Genomic DNA, 15,673 nt, shown 5'->3' with positions numbered 1-15,673 from the left:
ATGTAACAAGTATTGTTTTTATTTTTCTTTTAATCTCCTTATGTCCTTAGGAATTATTGGGTCAAAACATGTGAGTATTTTTATGGCTTATCACATAATGATAACTTAGTTTTCAAACATGTTATAACGACCTGTATTGTAAACGGCTTCAATTAAATAGATATAAACTAGGGCATCAATTAAATGGGCCAATCTCTAATTTGTCAGATGACCAGATAATCCAATGGAATGTTCTGGCACACTACCAACAAAATTCCATTACCTTCATTTCGCTCAGTAGATTTGGCCCGTAGTTATGCAAAACCATTTGTGTCTTCCTTGTGCACAATTTGTTACGACACTCAGATAAAACATAACATGGAAGGAACGATCTGCTGTTGATCATACCTGCTGGCCAGTCACCTGAAATGTCTCCTCTGCATGTATACAGGTTATTTCAAGAGGTTCTGTCCCAGACACATGTCTCAACAATCGACAGGTCTACAAAAAACCATTTCTACAGTTCAACTTTCTCATTCTTCACAATACATAGCATCATTTTATAATTAACAAAGAAAATAAAACATTAAAACCTATAAAAATAAATTTGTACATTAATAAGATTATTATAATATTGCACTGGTTACCAACGGATTCTCTAGGAGCAAAGCAGGAACAAACACGGGTTTATTAGCATATACCCTACTGTTTCTACTTCCTATCTGATCATGGCAAGGTGGTCACAGAATATTAGAATCAAGAGGAACCCTGAAAGGACCTTGTAGTGCCCACATATTTCACGTATGAAGAAACGTGGCTCAGAGAAGGACTTATCCAAGGTCTCTCAGCTAAACTATGTCAGTTACCACAAGCTACACATTCTTTCTGCCAACAAATAACACTTCTCCCTGTCAATTAACATACCTTTTTACTGGAGATAACACTGGATTAGGCAAGACTGATATAATGAGTAAAGAGCCTGTATCAATGAAAATTTTTGAAAATAATTTTTCAATAATTTCTTGAGGCTTAAAACAGAAAATTAGGGGAAAAATTTTTTTCACTTTTTAAAGATTTGCTGCAGGATTCCTATAATTAGCAAGTTTGCCTGCAGTCATAATTCTTGATTTATAAACAAAACAACATCAGCTCTATTTTAAAAAGGAGATGTATCTACAGTCATTTTAAGGATGCTCCCTAGTAGTTTTCAGATGTAAACAAATAAAGGAGAGGAAGCTAAGCTTAGTCTAAAAGTTCCTTCTAACCATTAGTATGTGAGATTCAGTGAGCATGGGACATTAGATAATATGAACACAGCTAGATGGTTCATATCTGTGCATTAATATACATGTTGGCTGGGACAAACCTCATATATACAAGGGGATATATTCTTCACATGCACATGGGTTAAGTATACATTTCTTTACTAGCAGATGTCTGACATTCTCAATAGGTAGAAGGCTTACAATATCAATCAATAATTGGAATTATAACAAAAGGGGCAGGTTATGCATCAGTAACACATAACAAAGATTTGGGCAGAACAGGAGAGATTCCGAGAAGGAATACTGTGCTGAATGTCTTCTCTTTGTCCCTCCATATCCACTCTTTCTCCTTCTTGGGAGACTGACCTATGTGGTCTACAGCTGTTTGGCCAATGGGAAGCCCCAGCAATACAGCAGCAGGGATTTGGAGGGTAAGAGCCTTTATTCTCATGCTCTTTCCCTGCAGGCTGCCGTGGGCTGTCTCTGTGTCTAGTCCTGAAACCACAACTACTCAAGGCTCTCTGAAGGACTCTGTGCCCTTTCAGTTTCCAGAAACCACTCACTCCCCCTGTTAATTTGGTTGTAGGAGTAGTACCAGCTCTGCTGTCACTAACCCCAATTCCTGTACTCTCATGGTTTCCCCACATCCTATCCATGCAATTGTAAATGGCTCCTTTATTAAACCCTCTTAAGATTAACCTAATTTGAATGTGCCATCTCTTTCCTGCTGAGACTCAAAAGATTCAAATACCAACAGGTATTTGAATGTATATCATTGTATATCCATTGCTCTACTCCAAGATCTAATCTCTTTGAGACTGCTGAGACTCAAAAGATTCAAATACCAACAGGTATTTGAATGTATATCATTGTATATCCATTGCTCTACTCCAAGATCTAATCTCTTTGATGGAATAAGGAAGGAGGTTACGAAGGGCATTTGTGGGTTCTAGCATTTTTTATTGTTTTGTTTTAGAGGACAAATTGTTTTAAGAACAGATAAACATGATATTTTTAAAATTCCAAAGGCAAGAGAGAAAACGCTCTTATGAGTAAACCAAAAACTGTATTTGTGTTAATATTACCTGATGATAGTACAGCTTTCATTAAACTACAGTTTCTTTAACAAGCAACCTATTGCTCACCTCAACAAGCCGCTCTTTCTGTTCAGAGAGTTTGCAGGCATATTCAGCCAAACCTTCTAAATTTCCTTCTACTCCAGTAAGTTTTAATGCTTTGAGAACCACATGATCAGCGTGGTATTTTACCAGATCTGCTGCCAGCTGAACTGCTGTACTATGAAGCTGCAGATGTGGGGAGTGAAGGGTAATGAAGAAAAGACAACAAACAATAAGGTTTTGTGACCAAAAACCTCATGAGTACTTTAAAAACTAAAGAGTAGCAACCTCATATCAGTCCCACTTGATCTGCTGAAGGGTGTGTGTATATATATATATATATGTATATATATATGTATATATATGTATATATAAAATATATATTCAACAAATTTTATTAAATACCTACATTATGGCAGGAACTGAACTAAAGGCTGGACATACATGACAAGTAGGACACAACCCCTTCCCTCAGGGGCTCACAGTTTATCTATATTGCTATCCACAGCTTTTCTGTCTAACTCTTGGGTCACAGGAGAAATGATGGATAAAAGGATAATGAAAACTTCAAGGTTTTATTTAACTTTAGGTGGAATGGATTTTAAGCATTGCCCACTCTCACTGAACATCTTTGCATACTATTTAACTCCAAATCTTTTCTTCTCCTTATCCTGCCTTTTTAAAAAAATGTTATGACAGGTTATTTTGGGGTTCACCAGAAAGAGATCATTTTTAATAACATTGTCCTAAGGAAAATCTGATTTTTAATTAAGCCTATTTGAATGAAGTGATTCTTTTTTTCCTGGAAGTAATCCAATGTCCATTCAAATTGCAGGACTTTGTACAAAATTAACAATAGGGTAGTCCACATTCACCAAATCAAGTGAGAATAATTACAGTCAGAAACAAAGACATTAAAATGCATTTTCCTTTGGAAATTAAATGCACATAAGAATTCAAAAGATTTTGTTTAACCATCAGGGTCACAGAAAACAGCTAATGCCAGCCTTTTATTTTACAAACTATGAAACAGGTCCCTAGAGACTGAGTGACTTGTTCAAGGTCCCGCAAATCTTACAAATGGTTCTGGAGACTACTTACAAACTCCAAGGCAAGAAGGGTGAATAAACATGAAATTCCTGCTCTGTGCAAGGTACTGTAAGTAGCTTTACAGACATTATCTCCCTTAATCCTTATAAAAATTCTTCTAGGTTGATGTTATTATACCCATTTCAGAGGTAAGGAAAATGAAGCTTATGGAAAGCCACTCAGGCTATCACCAAAAGATTTTATGTTCAACTGATAGTCACAGTCTTAACAATAGTTTAGTTAAAATTGAATAGGCTGGAAAAAATGAGTAGGCTTTTTTTAAACCATAGAAGACCATATCCTTCTAATGTTTAATAGGATGTTAAAATGAAGGTTTCAACAGAGGTCAATGAAACATCACCAGATAATTTATATATGAAACTCCCCCAAACCAATTCATTCTCTTGAGCCCTTGACTCTCTTAAAAAATATAAAAGAACAAAGAAATTAGAGATAAGAGAGAAGAAAGGCTTTTGTGAGGAGGGTCTTTCTGGTGCTTGCTGTGAGTCCCCTCCCAGGCACACCCCAAAATGGAGGGAGCAAAGTGGCACAGAAGTTACAAAGTAAGGGGCTGGTCAGGGGAGGCACCAGGAAAGCCTCTGAAGAGCACTCAAGTATTCACGACAGAGAAAGTCAGCTTTAAACATCTTCGAGCCCAGTGCATCTCATAAGGGCACCGCTCACTAAGAACTCCCCACTTCCTCTCTTCTTTCCCTGTGCAAAGATCCGGAACAGAAGCTAGATAATAGGAGATGAAGGGCCTGAAAGAGAGACAAGAGACCACACTTCCCCCAAAAGCCCTAGGCGGGCTAGAGGAGTGGGGAACAGGAGCAAAGTCCTACAATTGAATGAATCAAAATACTGATTAATAGGGCTTCCCTGGTGGCGCAGTGGTTGAGAGTCTGCCTGCCGATGCAGGGGACACGGGTTCGTGCTCCGGTCCGGGAAGATCCCACATGCCGCGGAGCGGCTGGGCCCGTGAGCTATGGCCGCTGAGCCTGTGCGTCCGGAGCCTGTGCTCCGCAACGGGAGAGGCCACAACAGTGAGAGGCCCACGTACCGCAAAAAAAAAAATTCTGATTAATATATTGGAATGAACATTCTCATTTTTGAACTGAGTTTGTGTTTTATGACCTAAAGCAGGGATCGGTGAACATTTTCTGTAGAGGGCCAGAGAGTAAATATTTTGGGATTTTCAGGCCACATAGTCGCAACTACCCAACTCAAATGGGTAGAACTGTGTCCCCCAAAAAACTTTATTTATAAAAACAGCCTGGCTGTAGTTCACAAAGCCCTGACTTAAAGTGACTTTCAATTACCTAAGAGTGACCAAATAAGCCATTAGATGATAAAGTTTTCATCCAGGGAACAGGGAAATCTTCACAGCCAAAAGAAAATTTTAAAATATCAACTTTATTAAGGTATAATTTATATACAACAAAATGTACCAAGGGTACAGTTCGATGAGTTTTGACAAACATTTACACCCAAGTAACTACCACCATAATCAATATTTACGACACTTCCATTAGCACAAAAAGTTCTCCCATGGCCCTTTGTAGTAAGTATCCCCCCTTTTGACCCCAGCAGTCACTGACCTGGTTTCTGTCACTATAAATCAGTTTGGCCTTTTTAAGAATTTTTTCTAAATAGAATTACACACACACACTTTTGTGTCTGACTTCTTTCACTCAGTACAATTCATCCATGTTATTGCCTATATCGATAGTGTTCTTTTTTATTGCTGAATAGCATTTGATATAGTTATACCAAAATTCATTTATTGATTCCCCTGTTGATGGATATTTATTTATTTATTTATTTGACCATACCGCACCACTTGCAGGATCTCAGTTCCCCAACCAGGGATTGAACCCACGCTCTTGGCAGTGAAAGCGTGAAGTCCTAACCACTGGACCACCAGGGAATTCCCTGGAAATTTAGATTGTTTCCAGTTTCGGGCTGTTATAAACATTTGTGTACAAGCTTTGAGAATGATGGCACTAATAAAACAGTGGCTTCAAAATAACTAGGTCAAAGGAAAACTTTACAAACATTTTCTGGGCACAGGAACATACTAATGCTAAGGCATTTTATATGTACCATACAACATGAAAACTTGCAAAGAATTAAAAGAGGCTAGATTTCAAACTATACTTACTTCTTTCTTAAGTTCATTGAGGCTGTGACTGATTTTCAATATAGCGAGTTCCAGTTCTTCATCGATGCTCTTTGTTTTCTTTCTTTGCTAAAAAGTTTTAAAAGTACATGTGAAGAGTTATCTTTTTCATCTTGTAATTCCAATTTTACTCAAACTACAAACATAATAAATTTTTAATATCATCTGTGAACTATAAGAAAAGTAGGGCTTCCCTGGTGGCGCAGTGGTTGAGAATCTGCCTGCTAATGCAGGGGACACGGGTTTGAGCCCTGGTCTGGGAGGATCCCACAGGCCGCGGAGCAACTAGGCCTGTGAGCCACAACTACTGAGTCTGCGCGTCTGGAGCCTGTGCTCCGCAACAAGAGAGGCCGCGATAGTGAGAGGCCTGCACACCGTGATGAAGAGTGGCCCCCGCTTGCCACAGATAAAGAAAGCCCTCGCACAGAAACAAAGACCCAACACAGCAAAAATAAATTAATTAATAAACTCAATTTGTTTAGTTAAAAAAAAAAAAGTAGATTTTTAAAATCCATCTGTTTATGATTAGAGTGGAAAAGAGAATTTTTATTTAGTTACATTTTTCTACTCTAAACAGGTGAATTTTTTAAATCTAATTTTCTTTAATAAATTTATCACGTCTAAAACTAATCTGTTTTACCTTCTGCCTGGAATTCTCATCTCTTCATTCTTAACCTAGATAAAAATTAAAACCCTATTCATCTTCAAGTCCTTACATAAATGTTTCTTTCTCAGAAAGGCCTTCTTAGATCACACAATTTAGATTAGACCCTCTTCTTACCCTCTCTAACCTTTTCTCTAAGTAATCATCCTAGTTTGCAATTACATACGTACTTTTGATTTTTGTTGTTGTTGTTATTTAAAGCCTATTTTCCTCACTAGGCCTTGGTAAGCTCTGTGAAGGCTGGGATCACATTTATTCTGCTCACCACTGAATGCACAATAACTGGCACAGCAAATGGAAGGTAGCAGGTATTCAATTCTTTGAATGAATAAATCAGTTAAATGTCAATCTCTTCATGAAGCTTCTTGATTCCTCTAGATAAATACAAATTCAACCTCCTTTAAACCCTCTCAACACATGATCTGTACTTTCTCTTAGGACAGTTACAAAGTTTTTTGTACTCGTTTCACACCTTCCCACATTTTTCTACATTGCAAAATTCTTGCAGGCAAAGATTTCATCTTATTCATCTTTAGATTTTCGGTGCCCGGCATATAAAAGGTACTCAGTGACAACTGCTGAAAAAGTGAATGAATGAACAATACATCTGACATGCAGAATCAGAGATCCAAGTGCTTGTGAAACATGTGAAAGGTGCTAACTGCAAATTTAAGTATTGATAGAACTGGATACGCAACACAGACAGCGCTTCCTCATAGAAACTCTTTATATTGTATGTTGGGCTTAAAATTTAATTCTGAAGCAATCTACACTTCAGATTAGATATCACAAAGACAATTCAAACTAAACACAAAATACTGCTTTTATCCCTGACACCATTCTACCGTAGTTAAGTTTCCCTGTTAATATGAGCATTTGCAATATTGTGATGCCAAGAAAATATGAGGGAAATCTGTGATTTATACTACATTCATAAATCAATCTCTTCATAAGGAAGGAGACCGCTGGACCCTCTCAGGCACATTCACCCTTCTTCATCTTTACTGCCTAAGCTTTTGTCCATGATTTCCAGATTTGTTCTATCCATGCTGTATGTTGTAAACCATGTTAAATACTTTCTTGACATATCCTAGGCCTAAGAAATAAATGGTGCCAGAGACATGTTTCAGGGCTCTACCTTTCAAATCTGTAATCCACGCTCTAGAAGAGATTGGGTGCACACCTCCTGCGTTGTACCACTTCTGTCAGTCCTTGCCACTCTTGCCCAAATAACTCCCACGTTAGAAGCGCACCAGCAGCCTGTTTAAGGCTCTTAAAGTGGCTGCCCGCCAGTCTGAGACCAGGAATCTGTGCGAAAGTGAAAAATCTTTCACCTGCCAGCTGGATCTACCCTGGTCTTCATTGCATCTAAACCTCAATAAGTTTTCTAAATCCTTGTGTCTATAAATCAGCTGTCCTCAGAGTTAAGAACTGTTCACATCTGAACGACTCCAGCAGTAAGACTCAGGTTCCAAGAACCTCTAGGCTTGGTTGAACCTCTGCTCTTCACTCTGAAGAAGCATTTTGGGGAGGAATTTTCCAGAGGTGAGTCTGGTGGAAGAGTGGGGACGACAGGGTGAACTAGTGATGGTGATGGTGGCACAGAATCCAGACTGGCCAGGATGAGAAACAACAGGCCTAGAATACCGTGGGTGCTTACGGGAAGGACGCTTTGGCCAAGTAGGGGGCAGAAAAGGAATGAGACACCCTTGGCCCACTCTGGACCACATTCACACTCCTGGTGGTGTCGGCGCCTGCCACAACTCTCAGGGCTCCAGGGAAAAGCTATTACAGAAGATTTACTTTGATGAAATAAAGCTCTTACGGCTTCAATCCACACAGAAATTAACTGCTGCAGTTCCATCCTGGCCTGAGCTGACAGTTCCAAGATGCGTTCCCGGTGCTCGTGGCTGGTATAGGCACTATCAGTAAAGTCCTCTGTGCGCTCCAAGAGGGCATCCAGCATCGCAGAGAGCGTCTCTTTTGACTGAAAATAAAGATTCTCCCGAAGAGTTTCAATATTCATCTGAGAACAAAAAGGATATACATCCACATGAGTCAACATTCCCACCTAACCAGATGGGCTGTACTTTCTCCCAGGGCCCAGGAAGACGCTAGCAATTTCTTTCCCTGTCTGAAAGCTCAGGAGAAATACAGCATCCAGGGATGACTTTATTGTCCACTATCCCAGGAGGACACATTGCTCGAGAGCCACCAGTGGCCGTGCGGAGCTTTATTCCTATAGTCGTTAACAAAGCATTTCTATAAGATCAATGAATACTAAGGCAGAAGGAGCGTTATCATGTAGCAACTGGTAGGAAAAATGAACCAGCTTCCAGGTAAAGGATTTGTATCTGACGAAATGCCAAGGCAAAGTCCTGGAAGATGTTACAGCCAAAAATGAATGTGTTCAGCCCAGGGGGAATGGTGTGGAAGGTATGGGGTATGGAAGGGACTAGGAAAGGCATCAATTTTTCCTTCATTAATTCAGCAAAAGTAGTCTCCCTACATTTTGTCTTATGTCCCCAACAGTACCTCCCTGTCCAAAACATTCTCTACCAGGGGACCTCAATCATCTTTCTAAAACGTACCTCTTCAGATATTGCCACCTCCCTCTAATTGGCTCAACACCTATGAAACCAAGCCCAAACTTGTACCGCATAACACAAAACCTTCCAGGGTCTTGTCTTTACATATATTTCTAACAGTCTATCTCATCTCTCTGAGTTCCTAAACCTTCTTTCACTTCAGCCATCCTGAGCTTAGAGTTCCCTGAATGTGTGACGAACACATGTTCACTAGTACAATTTTCTCTCTCTCTCTCAGCTTTCTGAGACATGCTATGTCACTTCAACCTTATTTAACCTCTAGCCCTTGAAATATGTCACAGAAACAACCTGGGCTGAGAGGCAGTAGGTGGTGATGATCATGATTGTGGGCACAATTCTTGCTCTGATAAGGATAACTTACATTTGTTTCACACTTTAAAGTCCTTTCACAACTATCATTCCAAATTAATCCTTACATATGACCCATTTTAACATGATCCCTGAAAATACCAAGATTTGGGAAGGTCGAGAGGCCACAGGGAAGTAATAGCTTCCCCTTCTTCTCCTGGCCCAAGTTATCTCCAGTAATCACTCTGTTCTATGGAGACAGGATTTTTCTTTTTTTTTTTTTAAGCTAGGAAAGAACATGGATAAAAGTGAGGTATGGAATTGACAATGAGAACCTAAGAATTAGAGGATTTAAACAGAATTACAACATAAAAATCAGTCCACATACCATTTATGTTAAACTTTTTTATTTTCCTTTAAAGAGAACATATATATGTTTTTAAACAACAACTTAGTAGAGTTTTTTTTTGAAAGCCACTTATTTGCATGTTTTCATAAGATCTGTTCATATATTCGAAGTAATGACTAAAGTATCCAGTTTCCCTCTACAGATGCAAAGAAGATAACCACTGACAGTGAGACTGAGTCTATTCATGATCACTTTGCTCTGCAGAACGCCTGCTGGCGAAGAGATCAGCAGCTGGAGCTGCCAGCAGCGGCCACAGGCACCACACTGCCCTTAGTTAGCCTGGAACCAGAAATGCAGCGTCAAGAGGCCAAAGACCTGGCTCTACCCCTACTTGTTTCCTTATTATCCTTTGACCTTTGACATCTATCCCTTCAGCCTTAACAAAAAGAGAGAATTAGAAAAATTATCTCTAAGATTCCTTTCAGTAATAAAAACTCTGAAAGAATGACTGGTCCCTGTAGCTTCCTCCCCCTCAGGAGGAGATGTGGGGTAGGACAGACAGCATATAAACAGACTCAGAGGTGTAAACTGAAAGGTCATGGACTTTGGGATCAGAAAGTCCTGGTTCTAAACAAGGGTTCTACCACATATTAGCTTTCCTCCTCAAAAACATGGTATAGTAATATGCATCTAAAAGGGAAGTTAGAGATTAAATGAGAAAATACTTATTGAGAGAGCATGATGCCTAAAAATAAATGTTCTTTCCATTACTTTCTTCCACCTCATGTTCCTACTTAGATGGAAAGAATACCATCCCTGTCACAGCCCTGGCTACTAGAGAGAGAGGTAACCCTTAGCATATTAAAGAACTTCTCAGGGTCCTAGTTCTCCCACCTATTAAATGAGGGAGTTGTGTTAGACAATTCCCTGGGTCTTCCCGACTAGACACCACTCTTATTAAAGAGCACTGTCACCATATCTGAGTTGTGATGAGTTCTGCCCTGAAACGGTGGGTATTCTGGAGTCAGGCTGCCAACTTTCAAATCCTAACTCTGGTACTTTCTAGCTAGCAAGTTACTTAATCTCTGTTTCTCAGTCTCCTCAACAGTATAATGGGAATAATAATAATAGTTCTTGTGAGATTGAGATACACAAACACACACACACACACACACACACACACACACACGCACATTTAAAGCACAGGGCTGGCACAGAATAAGTGCCTGATAAATGTTAGCATGTATTATTGTTCATTTAAAATTTTTAAGTATCATTAATGCTATCGCTATTACTACAGTCTCAAAGTATCTATTCTATAGCACAAGGAAGAGCAGGGATTCCAGCAGATTCCAGATCTGCTGTCTGTAATCATCCATGATGGTATGGCATTGCTCTAGAGCTGGGAAGGGAACACTTCTAAACAGAGGACAAGAGGCTACAGCTAAACCATACAGCTAAACAGGGCCAGAGCAGCTACTATAACCCTAGACCAGTGTTCTCTGTACAAACTACCCTAAGCTTTATGTTACTGAATATTAAGTTTGTACACTGTGACACTGTTTTAAAGACAAATATCTGCCTTTGTGAAGCATCTATTCTAAAATATTAAACAAAACTATGGATACTACATATAATGATGCTTCTTTGAAATGGCAAGAAAAAAACAAAATATATTCTCTCTATTCTTACCTTGAATTCCTTAATTCCAGTAAAAATACTGATAGATGAAATGTCAGTCTCTCCATTTGGTTTGCATTCGGTCACAATTTCAATTACCTTATCCAATGCCACTTTCATTCTGTCAAATACTCCTTCTTTGTTTTTATGGGCTGATTCACAGTTGGGATGCCTGAGACACGTCTTTGAAACAATTGAAAATTTTTATGTTAAGATTTGGCCCATATCATAATACACAAAATCTTACAGAGAATATGCCATGCTAATAAAAATGGTTCTTTACCAAAATCTCCCGTGTCCCTGGCTCACCCAGCTGCTTCTCCTCACTAAAAGTGGAAGCAGGATGAGTAAAAAGCGACAGCAAGGTTAAGTGAAAAAGGCAGAGTGCAAAACTATATCTTTATACTTTAGTATGTTTACTTAAAATTTTTGAAAAAAAAACAACCCTGTATCTTCATCATGATTAAAACTTTTAAAATGTTGCCTAATATGTGCAAGAGCTAAAAAAAGAATGAGGAAAAATGAACAGATGTCTTATGACTGTGGATGCATCTTTGACTTTTAAAAAATGATGTAAAGGAAAAACTACTCCAGGGCCTAGCTATGAACAGAGCCTTCCAAGCAGACTCCAGTGAATCCTGTTTCTGTGGCTTCACTGATCCTAGCATCGAGGCAATATTCCGAGCAGAAAAGGCAATCCTAAACAAACTGCTAATGAGATGTTTACTGGTTCTTTCTTGAATTGTACCAATTTGCTGGCCGACTGCTGTTTGAAATTACGAACTCTTGATTGACAATTTTGTTAAAAGTAGAATAAGGACTTAGAGGTATGAATTTACAGAATAAACAAGCTAAGGGCTGACTTAATACTCCAGTTACTTAACAGATTCTAACTTGCCTAGCTTTTTCTAAAGCACATGCACTGGCTCCCCAATGAGACTAGCAAAACCCCACAGGCAGTGACCGTGTGTGACAGGCCTCCATTCACAGCACTTAATAAGCCATTTTCTGCTTAGTTGCTCAAAGCTGACTCATAGATTACCTGATGTTTGGAACTGGGGATGGAAGTTAACATTCTTGTTAAAGAATAACTGAAATTTAACTATTATAGCCCATATTCCAATTTATCACTTTCATCTTTTTAAAGTGTAAAATACATAAATTAGATGCATTTCATCAGGTTTTCTAATTAATTTACAACACAGTAAAACAAAAATGTTCTTACCTTTGAAGCTGTGAGAAGCATCATTGTACACTTTTCAAGAACTGCCCTAGCTGCTGCCATTTTTGCCTTTTTCTTTTCATCTTTCAAATCCTAAACATGGAATAAAACCACTGAGCAGTCTAGGATCATGTAAACAACTCAATTTTTTGAGAAATAATTTACTCCATAATAGCAATACTCAACAATTAAGTAACATTGTTTTAAAAGAGTGACAAAGTAGAAAAAAACCCAGAATAAATGTTTTATAAAATGTCAGCACTTCAGGTTTCTCTGGTGGCACAGTGGTTGGGAGTGGTTGGGAGTGGTTCTCTGGTTGGCTGATGCAGGGGACGCGGGTTTGTGCCCCGGTCCAGGAGGATCCCACATGCCGCGGGGCAGCTGGGCCTGTGGGCCATGGCTCTGAGCCTGCGCGTCCGGAGCCTGTGCTCCGTGGCGGGAGAGGCCACAACAGTGAGAGGCCCGCGTACAGCAGCAAAAAAAAAAAAAAAACCGTCACCACTTCAATGTAAATATATCAACACAACAGAGTAGAAAGAAACAGCTGCCCTTACTAAGGGCAGCACAGCCAGGAACTGAGACCTAGGGAGAGGCTGCCATGTGGCTCACGTTCCGGTGGCCTGCACACCTGACATTCTGCCCATGTAAACACACCTCACTCCCAACCAGAAACAACCATCCTATGCTTTACTTAATTAAAAGCGACTTATTTACTGAGCATTTGTGGACTATTATTTCCTTCAAAATAGACACTTAGAAGCCAACTCTTTTAGGGATCATGTCTGATTAATCCCATCTAAGTGCATATTCATCTCAAGTTTTTTGTTGTTGTTGTTGTTGTTTTAACCCTAAACTTAGCCAATATGCTGCTCTAAAATGTTCTTAAGATGTTTCTTGGGCATTTAATTTTCCCCAACTAGAATATAAACTCTGAAGTAGGCACTGTATTTGGGTTTGTTTTTTTTTTTTTTCATTTGGTTTCTCTTCATATAGCCCTTGATATGAATGTGTGCTATCACAGAAGATCTCCAAATATTGCTGATTAAATCTACAACCAAATACTCTCATAATAGTTTGGTAACCATCTAAATCAGGGGTCAGCAAAAATTTTCAATAGAAGGCCAGATAATAAATTTTTGAGGCTTTCTGGTTCATTTGGTCTCTGAAACAACTACTTAATTTTGCCAGTGTATCATGAAAGCTACCCTAGACAATACATAAACAAATTAATATGGGTGTGTTCCAATAACTTTACTTATGGATGATGAAATTTGGATTACATAAAATTTTCACCTGTCATATTAGTCAATTTTTTTTCTCACTTGTCAGTTGGATGAAAAGGCTTTTCTTACAAATAACAAGGACCTAAAGTTTGAAAGTGATTTCCTTTTATTTGTTTTAATAAATGGGAGTGGATTCAAAGTTACCCCTGTAATAATATCACTCTCATTTACTTGCATCCCAATACAGCTTTCTTTAATAGGAAAGAAAGAAGCAAAGTTACATCTAGTAAATGAGAAACTGCAAAAAACTCCAAAGCTAATTCAGGTCACAAGGTAACATTCCAAAGGGCTGTATCCTACATGTGATTATCATCCATTACGAGCATCTTTCAAAATTAAAGGTTGAGGTCACTTCTAAAATTTCCATCCATTCCTTGTCTTTAACATACTGGACAGGACTTCTAGCAAAAAAACCTGTGGGTCTAGTTGACAATGCATCAAGTGTGTATACATTACACTTGTAAGCCGTACATTACACCATATATTGTATGGTGATAGCAAGTGATCCAAAAAGGTGGCATCTCAATCTGTTAGAGGGCTGGTCCACAGGACGACACATAGGCCTCATTAAACCCAGATGTCCAAGAAGCACTAAGTGAAGCATATAATCCAGCCTGCCACTTTCCAGGCCAATACCCACCTTCCAACGCCAGCTACAACCAGGAAAGTTCACGCCCCAAACCATGGCCTATGGGACTATACCAAAGCATCTCAAGAAGTGATCAATTATATATTTAACTTGACAGGATAAATTCATGCACAAGTACCCCAACAACAAGAAAAAGTCAATCCTGGATTTGACATGGTTTTCCACCTCCCTAAACTTCAGAACTTACAGTCTGAATTGGGGAACAGACCTACAAAGACCTAATATGGTGCGGTTTGAAAACTACAGGCTTTAGAATTAGACATAATTGAGTTCAACCTGCTAGAAAAGTGACCTTGGGAAACTTTATTATCTTCTCAAGTTCAGTTTCCTCACATGTGAAACAGTAATAACAATGCCTACCTTACACGAATGTTCTGAGAATTAAATGAAATCATGAATATTAAGTAGCTAACATATAGCCAATGCAAATCACCCAATGCTTGGGTTATTACTATTAATCTAATATAGAACAATTATAGAAAGATAAAATAACAGAATAATATATAACAAATTACAAAAAGAATAATAAGAGATATATAACAAAATACTATCAGGATATGTATGATGACTCATTTATTTGCCTGAGCCCTTGTAGAAGAGTCAAATGGAAAGTTCTGTGAAAGAGGAAGTACTTGAATTGGGGCTTGAAGGCAAGTATGACCTTTCCCAGTGTGTGAGGTGGGAAAATATTTAACTGTTATCTGTGAGCAAAAAAAGGCATACAGATCTATTTACTTTATCCTGGCTTATTTATGAAAGGCTTTCAAGAGCAAGGTTATAGATTTAATAAGCAAAAAAACCAACCCAAATGATCACAAAGATCACACCTCTATTCAAATTGAAAAGTATAAATGTATCTCAAGATTTTTAAATATGGTAAACACATACATTTTGTCTATCTCCAGTAAGATGTGCAAACTCCACCATTTCATTTCCAAATTGACTGAATATTTGGACAAACTCTTGAAAGTTGTTCACTTTCTCCAGTCTTTCCATAGTTGCAAGAACCTGCAAAACAGACATTATTTTATTATCAGGTTTAGATGTGAAAGAGACTGAGACATCAAACTTGAGCCAAGAGAGGAACAAAAGAGAAGTTCTAAATTCTAGGGGGAAGTTGAGAAAGAGTCCGAGGAAAAGACAGAGAAGAAAGGACTCAGAGAAGTAGATGCAGATTCAAAGGTTAGAATCATCTAGGGAATGATTTCTTTTTAGGATGGGAAGACTTGGGCTTACTTGAAAATTAAAGGAAAAAGTAAAGGAAATGACTAAATATGCAAGAGATCATTTATGCAGCAA

The 15,673-nt window shown here is 38.6% G+C and overlaps 1 protein-coding gene across 2 annotated transcripts in view; it reads right to left on the bottom strand.

Annotated features, from left to right (window-relative positions):
- The window catches only part of CTNNAL1 (catenin alpha like 1), a 63,213-nt gene that overhangs the window by 19,340 nt on the left and 28,200 nt on the right, over positions 1 to 15,673 (bottom strand). For both annotated transcript variants that reach the window (XM_032635602.1, XM_032635603.1), the window contains exons 4-10: positions 15,263 to 15,382; positions 12,446 to 12,535; positions 11,233 to 11,403; positions 8,120 to 8,320; positions 5,613 to 5,699; positions 2,390 to 2,548; positions 388 to 480 (exon numbers count right to left, since the gene is read on the bottom strand). In XM_032635602.1, coding sequence (XP_032491493.1) covers positions 388 to 480; positions 2,390 to 2,548; positions 5,613 to 5,699; positions 8,120 to 8,320; positions 11,233 to 11,403; positions 12,446 to 12,535; positions 15,263 to 15,382 — 921 coding nt within the window. The remainder of the gene's footprint in view (positions 1 to 387; positions 481 to 2,389; positions 2,549 to 5,612; positions 5,700 to 8,119; positions 8,321 to 11,232; positions 11,404 to 12,445; positions 12,536 to 15,262; positions 15,383 to 15,673) is intronic.

The sequence above is a fragment of the Phocoena sinus genome, chromosome 6 (assembly GCF_008692025.1).
Source record: "Phocoena sinus isolate mPhoSin1 chromosome 6, mPhoSin1.pri, whole genome shotgun sequence".
Taxonomy (NCBI): domain Eukaryota; kingdom Metazoa; phylum Chordata; class Mammalia; order Artiodactyla; family Phocoenidae; genus Phocoena; species Phocoena sinus.
The sequence above is the reverse complement of the archived record's forward strand: the minus strand, read 5'-3'. Positions and strand labels throughout refer to the sequence as shown.